The 13,645-nt window shown below is 38.1% G+C and overlaps 1 protein-coding gene across 1 annotated transcript in view; it reads left to right on the forward strand.

The window, feature by feature from the left end:
• Positions 1-4,604: 4,604 nt before the first annotated feature.
• Positions 4,605-13,645, forward strand: part of LOC126373376 (neuroglobin-like) — a 50,535-nt gene continuing 41,494 nt past the window's right edge. Inside the window, exons 1-2 of the mRNA XM_050019533.1 lie at positions 4,605-4,685; positions 5,642-6,062. Coding sequence (XP_049875490.1) covers positions 5,884-6,062 — 179 coding nt within the window. The 5' untranslated portion in view covers positions 4,605-4,685; positions 5,642-5,883. The remainder of the gene's footprint in view (positions 4,686-5,641; positions 6,063-13,645) is intronic.

Genomic DNA, 13,645 nt, shown 5'->3' on the forward strand with positions numbered 1-13,645 from the left:
CTTTTGAATTTATTTCCCGTACTTAGGGAACTCAAAAAACAGCCACCTGGATAAACTTGTCGAAGGTCAATTTAACTTTTTGAATCTACGACACAGTGCACAAATTGACAGATAGTCAATAAAAAAATTGTTTTACAACAGTCTAATAAAAATATTCCAACGACCCTTACCTTAATTCTTACAAAGAAATTCGTTCGTTACGGCTTGGATGATGAGTAGGTTGTAAATAAATAAATAAAATTTTTAAAGTACAGTGGTTGAGCGTTGACATTACGGGCTGATCACCTGATTGTTCGAAAGTAAGGTTATCCGTACTTCGGAAGGCTCGTTAAGCCGTTGGTCCCGGTTACTACTTACTGGTGTAAGTGAGGCTATCGTTACATGAGCCATTGATGAGACTGGCAACCACCTTACAACCCACATGATAGAAGAAGAACTAAAGCAGTCGTATTAAATAATATCAAAAACATAGATATCGCAGCTGTCGGATAGGTTTTGCTCAAGTGCAATACCGAGCGAAAATAGCACTAAATAGATGCATAGAAAAGTCACTGTCTCTGCCTGTATCTATCTTTTGTTTTGTTTAACGCACCGTCGGCAAAAAAGTAGCCATTCTTCCAAAGTCAGTCAAGGTATTTTTTATTTTATTTTTATCTCACTTTACTAATCACCTTCAATAATCCCAATTGTCATTGAAAACAATTTTTAAATAATGTCAATTCGAACGCAGTGTCCAGATAATCCGGATATATCGTATCCCAGTCGTCAACAAGCCTATAATCCATACTAATGTTACAGATGGAGCGACGAATTGACGTGATTTTTTAAATAGAGATAGTTGAAAGGATGGAGAGTGACATAGGCTACTTTTTGTTTCTTTTCAACCCGGTACGGCAATGCAGGACGGAAGGGGCAAGTCACAGGGACTATAACCTGGCACCTGACAGAGGGCAGCAGTAACTGTCAGTACTGTTCAGAGGCGGAGGATAGAAGCCTTAGTACGGCTTTGAAATAGACTACTCTAGGCGCCGTCACACTCGCGTCAGACAGAGTAATGCGGCACGGAAGGTAAGAGGGAAACCACTGCCCTATTTTTCTTTAAAACAGAAGCATGCAGAATGGTACACCGACATGACCGTGGCTCTTAAATTCATTATGATGACAGATCTACAAGAAGATGTTACGGTGATTCTATGTAGGTGCTACAAGGTTAAATATTAATATAGCCTTTATAACTGCCATAGATTCAGCTTTTACAACAATACATGAATAGTTATAAAACTGTTAACAGAATACATAAGAATTTTATGAAAGTCATTATTTGCTTCTATTGCGCTTTAAAAATGAATAAAAGTTTATGAGAAATATCATTAAAGAGCGCCGGTGACCTAAAATTACCTAAATGAATCGTTAATTTATATACCACTAATGTTCAGTAGATAGATGGACGGCCTCCGTGGTCCAGTGATTGGGCGTTGGGCTCACGATTCGGAGGTCCCAGGTTCGAATCCCGGTGAGGACATATCACAAAAACCTCTTTCTGATCCCCAGTTTGGTTAGGACATTACAGGCTGCTGGCGCTGAGGGCACAAAATGTAAGACTACAGGCCTGAGGGTGCCCAGATGGGCGTGAACCATGGCTAAGGGCGTCGTTTGAGAGGATAATATTTGAAAGAATTAATCGACCCTAGGGGGTCGATAGCATTCGCGAGTTGGAAGGAGAGGCAGTCGCTTCTGTAAACAATCGTACCTGTCAAATCCTCAGGAAAAACCAGGACAACGCTAGATAGATGATGATGATGATATTCATAGGTAAATCTTCATAAAATGAAAAGGCGAACATGTCATACTTACATACTTACAAAGTAAAACAATCGAAAGTAACATACGAAGAATGGTGACAAATTTGACTCGTCACTCAACAGATAGCATCGGGCCTCCACAATATAGACCACCATACGAATGGGCGATGACGTGTGATGACCATATAAACTGCTAGTGACCAGGGAACCCTAAAAAGGAGATACATTATCATACAATTGGTGCGCGCGTCATACTGTTCTTGTCAGCGATATTGTCTACTAGACTCGCAATTTAATGAGGGAATAAAAAAGTAATAAATAGGTACATAAGCTTACATGTGATACACAATGAGATAAACAAAACCACCTTTTGATAACCTCCGGTCCAGTGGTTAAGCGTTAGACCCACAATCCGGAGGTCCCAGCTTCGAAACCTGGTGGTGACATAACAATCCAGGCTGATCACCCGATTGTCCGAAAGTAATATAGAGAACATACTTTGTAGGACAAGTTAAACAATGCTAGCTATTATTCACTTAAGTATATATATTCGTTAAATAAGCACACCCTGGACACTTCATACAAAAATCCTGGTTGCACACAGACACTACACACTGACGTTATCGTACACGCGTAACTGTGTGTGTGACGTCTGACGCCCGACCATACGATTTATAACTAAAGTTAGACTGAGGGGGTGGGGGGAATAACCCAGCCCAGCTATGCTACTATTTCCAGGTTGTGTAGATTGTATATGTTGGCCACATATCATGATCTTGACATTACTATGCCCTTAAATGCATATAAAAACATTGTACTGGCTGCTTTTTGTTAAATTATGTCTATTTTTTATTTTTTAATATAGTGTATATCATCTTTTTCTTGTTTACTTGATTGTGCTTGCTGTGACTACTTGTAATTGAGCTAGCTCTTAATCTCTTTTTTATTGTCTGTAACTTTGCATGTGCAGAGTGTAGCTTGTAAGTTGTCCGCAATAAATAAATAAATAAGCCATGCCCTTGCGGCCGCTTCACGGTATAAAAGGCGACATGCGGACTCGTGTAATAATTATAGTGCCTAGGGGCACATCTCCCATATTTCTATGATCTGTGGACGATATGCTAACATCCTAAGGTTTCTTTTCATCTAAACTAATGGGATATTACTTTTGACGTTCGTCGAGAATATTGAAGGGCCAGACTATTATCCCTTGTCGTTGTTGACCCAAGGCAAATATCATCATCGTCAGATATTGTTAAGTATAGAATATAATTACTTATGGCCCTGCCTATCCCTATTGAGATAAGGACTTTATGTATAAATAATATGAATGGACATACAAATGCGAGTAGGTGTCTGATTAATTACGACGGATGTAATATACGATTCCGACGACCCGATTACTTTAGCCATAGAGGCAGCCAATCAGCTCGCGACACCAAACACTTCAGCACCCCGATTCTGACCCCGCCGGCGAGGTCGACGATTTCCCGCAATCAGCGCTTATCGCTATCGAGCCACTAGGGTCGATTAATTCTTTCAAATATTTTTCCTCTCAAACGACGCCCTGAGCCGAGGTTCGCGTCCAACTGGGCACCCTCAGGCTTGTTGTCTTAAACGTTGTACCGGGTGAGAGCCTTCAGCGCTCCCCATTTGTCCGGCCACGTAGTTAATGCCATCTGCGGCAAATCTACAGTATGTCACGTCAAAAAAAATCTGATTAATTAGCATTGCGACTCTATAAATGAAACTCATTTACACTAGTGATGTTCCACCATCGTCGCTGTCGTAAATATACCATTAACAATGCGGAACTTTCCAATCGGCGTTCCCGAAAAACACGACAGATGGCGTTGTTAAGTTTTTTTCCTTTAAACTTCTAATTTCACGGATACCAGACATAAGCATCTTTTATCCTTGTTTTTGGGTGTAAATGATGACCCTTTTTATTACATCAAGGTACAATTACAACTTCATAATTCTCTCTCTCTTTATTTAAGAGCTGCGCTCTTGTCGGTGGAGTAATCGCCATTCCTCTCTTCTTCCCGCCAAATCCTTCACCTCCTGATACGACACGACCTGCACCTTCTCTTTTATTTGTTCCATAAATGTTGTCCTAGGTCTACCCCTTCCTCTCTTCCCTTCAATTTTTCCTACTAAGTATGATGTTTGTTATAACACACCCATTATTATTCTGATCAAAATAAAGAGAAGCAACATCATTCTATACACAATGTGATCCAAATATTAAGCAACAATTAGTTCTATATAATGCTTCTGCCATTATTACATTTTTGAATAATTATACATTGAGAAAATAGGTAATTATCACGTTAAAAGTAAACAACGCCATCTATCGTGTGTTTGGGGAACGTCGATTGGAATGCCCCTCATTACATCGTAGTTTTAAAGCTGTTCTGAGAGGTCACGTTAAATTTAAAATTGTAAATAAGACTATTAATATACGAATATCTCATTAATTTTAATATGTTAGCTTTCTACGCATCAGGCCCTGCGCAGACGACAGACTATCCGTGACGCACTTTTTAGTCTGTGAAAATATAACCTATGCAATTATATGCAGTAACGCACACGACGCGCAAAAAGTCCGGCGCGTGAGATATTCGTATATTAATAGTCTTATTTACAATTTTAAATTTAACGTGACCTCTCAGAACAGCTTTAAAACTACGATGTAATGAGGGGCATTCCAATCGACGTTCCCCAAACACACGATAGATGGCGTTGTTCACTTTTTTATATGCAGTAACGCACACGACGCGCAAAAAGTCCGGCGCGTTACTGCATATAATTGCATAGGTTATATTTTCACAGACTAAAAAGTGCGTCACGGATAGTCTGTCGTCTGCGCAGGGCCTCAAGGTTCATGTTTATAAAATTTGTAGGTTTGAGTTACTGGCGTTGTTGCAAAGTTGTTGGTATTTAGTAAATTAATCTCCTTCTTCTTTCAAATCGATGACAACTCATTTAAAAATAAATTTATTCATAGGATCATCAGGTCAACTGTGATAAAAATAATTTATTACTTGCTAAAGTATTTAGTTTTATATATCACAATATTTTTGTTTGTTTTCAAGTTATTGTAAGATTATTGTTATTCAGTTTTTCTTTGCTATAAGTTTTATTTTTTTAGAAAGACTATTACGTAGGTGCCCTATGTTTATACCATAACCCCATATCTGTGATGACGAAATAAAATGTTTACCCATTAATAAAAGAAATATCACCATTGCTAAATCATTTCAAACTGGCATAGCAGAGCCTCCACAAAATGTTATTCCTTTATCTGAACAATGCCTAATCATAATTAGATTTTTTATGTACCTATGTAACTAAAATAAAAAGTATTTACATCCTAAGTTTATATATTATAATATATTATTACATTGCATAAATACTAATACACTAATAGTTATTGTTTGCCCAGCCTAAATCCCAAAAATAAAAAGCCAGTGTCATTATTAACGACAAAATATATTTTACCGTTTAACAAAACCAAACTCGAAATACAGTTCACTGAAAAAGCCGCAACTCGACTAAAACAGCTCCTATAACTCAATCACGCATCGCAACCACATGATAAACTCTTTCCAATTCAATTGTGTCATGTCACCAACTCGGTAAACTCGTTTAGAACTTAGTCGTTAAATGATTTCACAACACTACACTCGAGCATTCAAGTCATTCCACACGACGTTCCAACGAGTAAGCACAACACTAGTCGATACCGTTTGAAAATAGACGGAAAATAACTAATCAAAAACGACCTAAAGTGCGACCATTAATTGGATTTTAATTATATTTGTCTTGACAATAAGTGTTACAGGTTTAGGTATTTTAATCACATTTTAATTTGCATATATTGGAATTAATTTGGAATATCTATGTGCGAAGCAAATACGTTGTTATTTTATTAATAACAGTGCTGTGACATACACATGTGAATTTATCTAAATTATGTTTTATCACAAACTTTACTTGATAATCATGTAAGACGAGTTAAAAGTGCACACGATTCAAAGTGATTTTTCTAAAGTTCTTAACCGACATTGAGATAAAGATGGGTTGTGAATTGACGAAGCTTGCGTCGTCGGAGTTGAACAATGACCCTTTAAATCGGCCTCCGCCGCCTAGCGACCCCCGATCGCCACTGAGCGCAAAGCAACAGTATTGTATGCTTGCCTCCTGGAAAGGCATCTTCCGGCAGATTGAGAAGACTGGCATCATATTGTTTATCAAGTAAGTACTAACTTTAACCCTATTATTGCAGAAGCACATACAGGGTGTTAATGACATCTTGACATCATCATTATTCTGAGATAATATCAAGTGGAATTTTCCGTCGCAAAAGTATCATCATCAATTTAAGAGCCACGCTCATGTCGGTGTAGCATATTCCATTCCAGTCTATCAAAGGCCAATTCCTTGACTTCCCTATAAGACACGACGTTAACCTTAAAAAAAGCAAAAGTATAGAATTGTAAAATAATTTAAAAATACTAAAAAACACTTGAATTTTGCGACGGAAAATTCTACTTGATATCAACTCAGAATCATAGTCTGAATCATCCCTCAAAGTTTTCGTTACGATGTCACTTATACCCTGCATATTTATTATATGTGTAGGTAGGTATACCGTACCCCTAACGACTCCAACGACAGAATAGGCTTTTAAATAACGTTTCCGTTAACGATCTGTGCCGAGGTTCTTATTGAATCTTCTTTTCCCAACTATACAGGTTGTGAGAAGCTGCAGTAGTTATAAGCGGATGAGACGTTCGTTATGTAAAAAATGACGATTCAAAGTGTAACTATGTTACCTACAAAATAAAGATATTTTTGAATTTGGACGTGACGTGACTTATTGTATTAACTACTTGGTCGGACAAATGTGGAGCGCCAGTATCACGCGGTATAAAAAAATAAAACAATATGCCTGGGCCCTCTCCGGTTGATTGATGGGAGGCCTGTGCCCAGCAGTGGGACATGTATAGGCTATTTATGTTTGTGTGTTTGTATGCGTGGGCACCCAGTTGGACGCGAACTTCGGGTTAGGGCTTCGTCTGGGACGATTATATTTGACAGAATTAATAGACCCTAGCGGGCCGATAGCGATAAGCGCTGAATGGAGGAGGGCAGATTAACGCCTATGGATTATATTTCGGCTAATGATTCTAGAAATATAAGGACGCCTTGTAGTGAAAATAAAAATCACATTCTGATGTTATCTTCTACAACAAAACCTCGATTTTTTTGGATTGGGACCACAATTTTGTGTGGATTGGGACCACAATTTTTCACCTGGTTTGATACTGGTGCTAATTCCTGTGTACATTCCATCTAATTTTATTTTAAGTTATACCTGTCATTTTCTTATCCGCTTAAAAAGAAGGGGACGGGTAATCGGCAGGCATAAAATTTATGGACTACACGTCAATTTTAGGCACAAATCTAAAACAACCCTCTAAAAATATTACATCGGTCAATAACACGAAAAAAATCTAGTTGACAGCAAACGTCAAACGGGTTGCATTATGCAACCTGCATACCAGCGAGGTACTATTTGATTCGCTCGAGTTATTCATTCATGATCTCATTCGTCTTAAAATTTATAGTTGTCAATCATCCGTCCCTTTCCTTTTCGGCGGATAAGAAAATGACGGGTATAACTTAAAATAAAATTAGGAGGTGTCTGCAGGAATCGGGGCCACTATTTTCTTTATTGCGAGGTTTAAACCACATAAAGAATGTGATTTCTCAATAAGGCGCTTAGGTACGTAGTTTTGACTATTAGTCGACGATAGACATGTCTGTTGCCCCAAATACTTTACTTATCAAACTAGGTTTCTACATTTTCTTATCTAGACCATAACACAGTGTAGTAATTATTCAGGTAATCCACTTATCTAGGCCCTAAATAGCCTTAGTCCCATTTTTTATGCAAAACAATTTCTTTCTCTGCATATCTCAAGTTGTAAATGTTTAGTTACTATGAAAATAACATAATATATAATATAAGCTTACGACTATATCCCAATTGGTGTAGTCAGTACCTTTGACTCAAAGGTACATCAAAACATGAACTAAGTACCCACAACCAAACCCCAAACCCCAGCTATCTGTTAGACCAATGTGATTGGTGAGCCGTATCGCTGTCTATAATGGTCTTGTCAACTGTGTTAGTGTAAACTGCACTTCATCATCATCATCATCATCAGCCCATTAACGTCCCCACTGCTGGGGCACGGGCCTTCCCTATGGATGGATAGGGAGATCGGGCCTTAAACCATCACGCGGGCCCAGTGCGGATTGATGGTTATTAACGACTGCTAATGCAGCCGGGACCAACGGCTTAACGTGCCATCCGAAGCACGGAGGAGCTCGAGATGAAAACTTTTTTTTGTGGTCACCCATCCTATGACCGGCCTTTGCGAAAGTTGCTTAACTTCTACAAGTTTACCGCTGCGCCACAGAGCTCCTCACTCAAAACTGCACTTAAGATAAATTAATAACTTATTAGTGCAAGTCCGATATCGAACCGGCGCTCCCCGTTTGAGAAGCAAGCCGGTGAACCACAGGACCTGTTTTTTTTTTTTTTTTTTGTGGCGTGACTTATTGTGGATTTGCCGCAGATAGCATTAACTACTTGGTCGGAATAACCACTGGACCACAGTGACTTATGTCATTGCAAATAGGTCGTAAGTTCGTAATAGTATGTCGTTTTCATTGTTCTTACCACTGAATTCGATTTTATGAGTTTGAATTCAGGTTTGGATCATAGATAAATTGATATCACCTGTAGAGCTAACAAGCGCAACGTGATAAAATTATCGATCGATTCAATAATTTTTGTCGAAATCAATTCAAATTCAAATTCAAAAATATCTTTATTCAGTAGGTAACATAGTTACACTTTGAATCGTCAATTTTTACATAACGAACGTCTCATCCGCCTAAAACTACTGCAGCTTCTCACAACCTGTATAGCCGGGGAAAAGAAGCTGCAAGAAAAACCTCGGCACAGGGCCCTAGACGTTCTTTTAAAAAAAATAAAAATAAACATAAAATATTGATATACAATTGAGTAATTTAGCTGCCTAATATCAGTTCTCAGACAGTTAATCCCATGCATTCATATCTTCTAAATAATCACTAACTTTATAATAACCTTTTTTGTAAAGTTTTTGTTTAACTACTTTCTTAAAGCAGTTGAAAGGCAAATTCTGAATGTCAATGGGAATCTTATTGTAAAAACGTATACATTATAAGGTAATAAGGTCTAGCTAGACACACGGTAGCGTTTATGTTTATGTTATGTATGAAAGTAAGTGTTTATGTTTATGTTATGTATGAAAGTAATAATATAATATAGATACCAATTAACCCAAAAATATCACATTCATGACCTTCACTTGCGGCTTTGCTTATAGTGATTTAAAAAAAAACATGCCATGTATTTGAAAGAATATAGAAAATTATTATATACCTATTATTATCCCTTATGAAATTTATTCATACGTCAATTTCACAAATCAACTCTCTCTAAAACAAATCATTTGTAATTCATGCTTGACGATTCGAAATAATTAGGTAACTGAAATCATTAATCAATTAAATTGTTAATGATTTTCTGGTCAAAGACCAATTATTTGGCTCAGTTGAGCTTTAGTAGTTACTTATTATAATAATAATTGGCGCGAACAAAAACATACTGGACAAGTGCGAGTCGGACTATTATAGGCTAAAGCAAATTCTGGTTCAAACCTAAGAGAACTAGATATCATTTAGCAACGTGTTCCGTGCTTCGGAAGGCACTTTAAGCTGTTGGTCCCGGTTACTACTTACTGATGTGGGTATGTAATCGATACATGAGCCATATCAGGGGCCTTTGACGGCTCAGTAATAACGCTGACACCAGGGTTAATGAGGTTGGTATTCCACCTCACAACCCACACGATAAGAAGAAGATTTAGCAACGTAAGCATAGATTAAAGAATAGAACGGTAACTCTCCCCCCGCACCAATTCGTATCCAGTGTCGACTTCGCCCCCTCTGAAAAACCCTTTTTTAGTCTTAAATGGGCTAAGGAGTCAGGGGGAGAACGCACGGACTGCATCTCGCACGCATTTATGGGTTCGGCAGCACACGGTAAGAATAAGTTTTTTGTACGGAGTGTCCAGTCCGGTAAATAATCTATTTGACACTCAGCTATTGATTACAAAAAGTTACCTTTTTCTTAGATTAACCAATAAGGAAAGTAATGTAAATAGCCTGTATACGTCCCATTAATGGGCACAGGCTTCCCCTCAGTCAACCAGAGTGGGTATGAAGCATACTCCACCACGCTGCTCCAGTGAGGGTTGGTGGAGATGTTAGATGCCTTCAGAAGAAGGAAATCATTTTACTTTTTCAGTAAATCAATTGATTCAGCCTGTAACGTCCTAGTCAAATAAAATACAGTGTTACAAAGAGGTTCTGTATAATAAAATTATAGGTACTATAAGGTATAGGTACAAGTAGTAAGTTATGGCGGACCCAACTAGTTGGCCAGCTAGTTCCGCCAACATGTAACATATGGCGCCACATTCAATAATGCAGTCGTGAAACGCGGTATCGAAGTTTACACAGCGAGACGTATATAATATTATACAACTTTCAACATGACACTACCGGATCGTCAATCCCTAGTCACACTATCAACTTGTGACTAGTGAGGTACCCCGAAAACATCCTTTGGCCAAAGTAACAATAAGTAGGTAAGTAATAGAGGTACCTATTCTTTTCTCTCCAAGTAAGTCAGTTACTAAGTGTACACCCCTCAGATGTTTTATTGGCAAACTTTCCATTGTAAACGTAAATGGTTTTGTTGTTATTTAAACGATTTCCTCTGAAATAGGGGAAGTTTATATTGCATCTTAGGACTGAAAACGCCAGATGTTTTTGAAGGTAGATAAATAACTACGTAGATATTGTAAGTATTATGTCGAAGGCTGGTCGTTAAATTGGGCCGATTGGGATCTGCCTGGACAGATCATGATTTGCCGATTAATGAATTCTTGATGAAAAGCTTTTGTGTGATCACAATTCTGCCAGTTTCACGTTTGAAATTAGGTATCAAATATGCACTTCAAAACAGCCTCCGTGGTCTATTGGTTAGAGCGTTAGGCTCACGATCTGGAGGTCCGGGTTCGATTCTCGATGGGTGCAAGCAACAACAACACACAACAACAACAACAACACAACAACAAGCGTTACCCTAAGCGTTATCCTACGATATAGTGGCTTTATATGTATAAGCGATGTTTACACGAACGAAAACGCAGGCGAAAAGCTACTAAACCAATTCAGTGGGCGTCATATAGGCGTGTCAATGACATATTTGCGTGAACAATTTATTATTCTAGTAGCTACCCTGTCTAGGTTTTAACTACATGTTGACAAACTAAATAATGATTAAACAAAATGAAACTAAGTCCCTAGTTAGCAACACTATCGTGGAGTTATCTAAGACGCTCTTATCTGGTTTATACTGACTTGAAGGAATATAGTACGTAAGTATTTAGTATAGTAATATAAACTCACAACTGTATTCCTAATTGAAGTAGCCACACTTCAGAGATACATTCATCATGATAAACTAAGCACCCACGTCTCGAAGAGCTTTCTGTTAGAACAACGCGAGATGTTGAGCTGTATCTATCTATAATGGTAGACTATGGACGAGTCAACTGTAATTTGAGCCACGCTCTTGTCGTTATAGCCTTCTCCATGTTACTTTTTAGGGGAAAATAGGGCAGTGGTTCCCCTCTTGCCTTCCGCCCCGCAGTGCTCTGTCTGACGCGAGTGGGATAGCGCCCAAAGTATTCTATTTCAAAGCCGTACTAGTTAAGTAAAAATTCAGTTGATTTCAACACAAAATTATGGTCTGAATCATCCTTCAAAGTTTTCGTTACGCTGTCACTAACAGCCTGTCATCATCAATTTAAGAGCCACGCTCTTGTTAGTGCAGCATTTTCCATGCTACTTTTTTAGGGAAAAATAGGGCAGTGGTTTCCCTCTTGCCTTCCGCCCCGCAGTACTCTGTCTGACGCAAGTGGGATGGCGCCCAGAGTAGTCTATTATAAAGCCATACTAGGACTCCTGTCCTCCGCCTCTGTATAGTACTGACAGTTACTGCTGCCCTCTGTCACGTTCCAGATTACAGCCCCTGTGACTCGCCTCTTCCGTGTTGCATTGCCGTACCTATGGCTCCCATCTCCTCCTCTGCGACCGTTGAGGTCTTCATCCGTATCCCTGGGCATGGGTTCTACGTTATACCCCGTAGGTCTGGGTAGTGAACAAAGTACGTAAGATAAATCAAACTCATTGGTGCAAGTTTGGTACCGGGGTTCAAACCCGGCGCACCCACAAGACAGGAGCACAATGACTTAAAAGAGTAGTAGGCTGGTTTTCCCTTTGGGTTGGAAGATCTGGTTTTTAATTGGTTATGTGGGAAAGTGAGAGTTCCCAAAGTGGAAATATTCCCAGGACCTGCACGTGACTCGTCCCACTGCCTGTACTCCCGCTGCATCTCTCTTTAAATAAGAACTCTGTGACAATGTCTCTTAGTCAACCGTAATCACAGAACTACTCTCTCAGCTACTAATATCTAAATAAGTTCACATGGTATTAATTCCACATATAACAACAGTACGTTTCATCTTTACACCCACATCAGTTCGGTATTTATACACAACACTGGCCCAAATGTGATATTAATTGATATCGAACGGTGTTACTACGGGTGAAGAAGATTATATCGAGTTTCTGGTGAGAATATTTCGAGTTGACATGTTGTTGTGATTCGAGAGCGATGTTAATATTATTTTTATTTCGTTTTTATACCTTGGAGTTCCGAACTTTTGGAAGGCGTGCGTGAATCAGAAGCCAACATGTAGAGGCCCTATTATAGGTACCTTAAATGAGACCAATCGTCCATCACAGCAGCGCAACAGACAATTTTAGTAACTTTTTTGCAGCATCTGCGTTTCCAAACATTTATTTTTAAATATGTATGCGTTTGACCACAATCTCCTGTAAATTTCATGAATAACAGACATACGCCTCTTTTATTTATCTTTGTTTTGGTGCATAAATGATGACACTTAATATTACTCCCAGGCACGATATATCTTCCACCCATTATTATTCTGTTCAAAATAAAGAGAAGCAATATATGAAGCAATATACTTATTATTATTTTTATTTTTTTTTCTGTTTTAATGCGACGAATGGGTGCCGAGACAAACCTCTGTGGTTTAACGGCATCATTCAAACCATGTATTTAGATTAAGGATATAATGAAAAAAAAAATGTAGCAATATAATTATGTACATAATCTAAACCGAATATCAAGCATTAATTATTTTTATATATGTTTCTACCAGTACATTTTAGAATAATTATGTACCCGAGTAATGAAAAAATAGGTAATTGTCACGTTAAATCTGGACAGCTCCATCTGTATTGTTTTGGAGAACGTAACCTGAAAAGTAATAATAATAATAATATTTATCCCTCATTATACTATTTTTCTTGGGACTTTCTGAAAGAAAAGTTACCAAGGAATTATATTTGAACTGCCATGAATATGGATAATTTAAAAAACCTTAAAATATAAAATTAAATTTAAAATTTAAAAACCCCCCGACCAAAAAAAGTACTTAATTATTATGACAAAAGGTTAAAAATGCTAAACTCTATAAAAAGCAAAAAATAACTTATCCCACATATGCTTGTAAGCAAACTGAGCGTGTAACATTCCTATCACACTTAACAAACGA

This window comes from Pectinophora gossypiella, chromosome 15, assembly GCF_024362695.1.
Source record: "Pectinophora gossypiella chromosome 15, ilPecGoss1.1, whole genome shotgun sequence".
Lineage (NCBI taxonomy): Eukaryota > Metazoa > Arthropoda > Insecta > Lepidoptera > Gelechiidae > Pectinophora > Pectinophora gossypiella.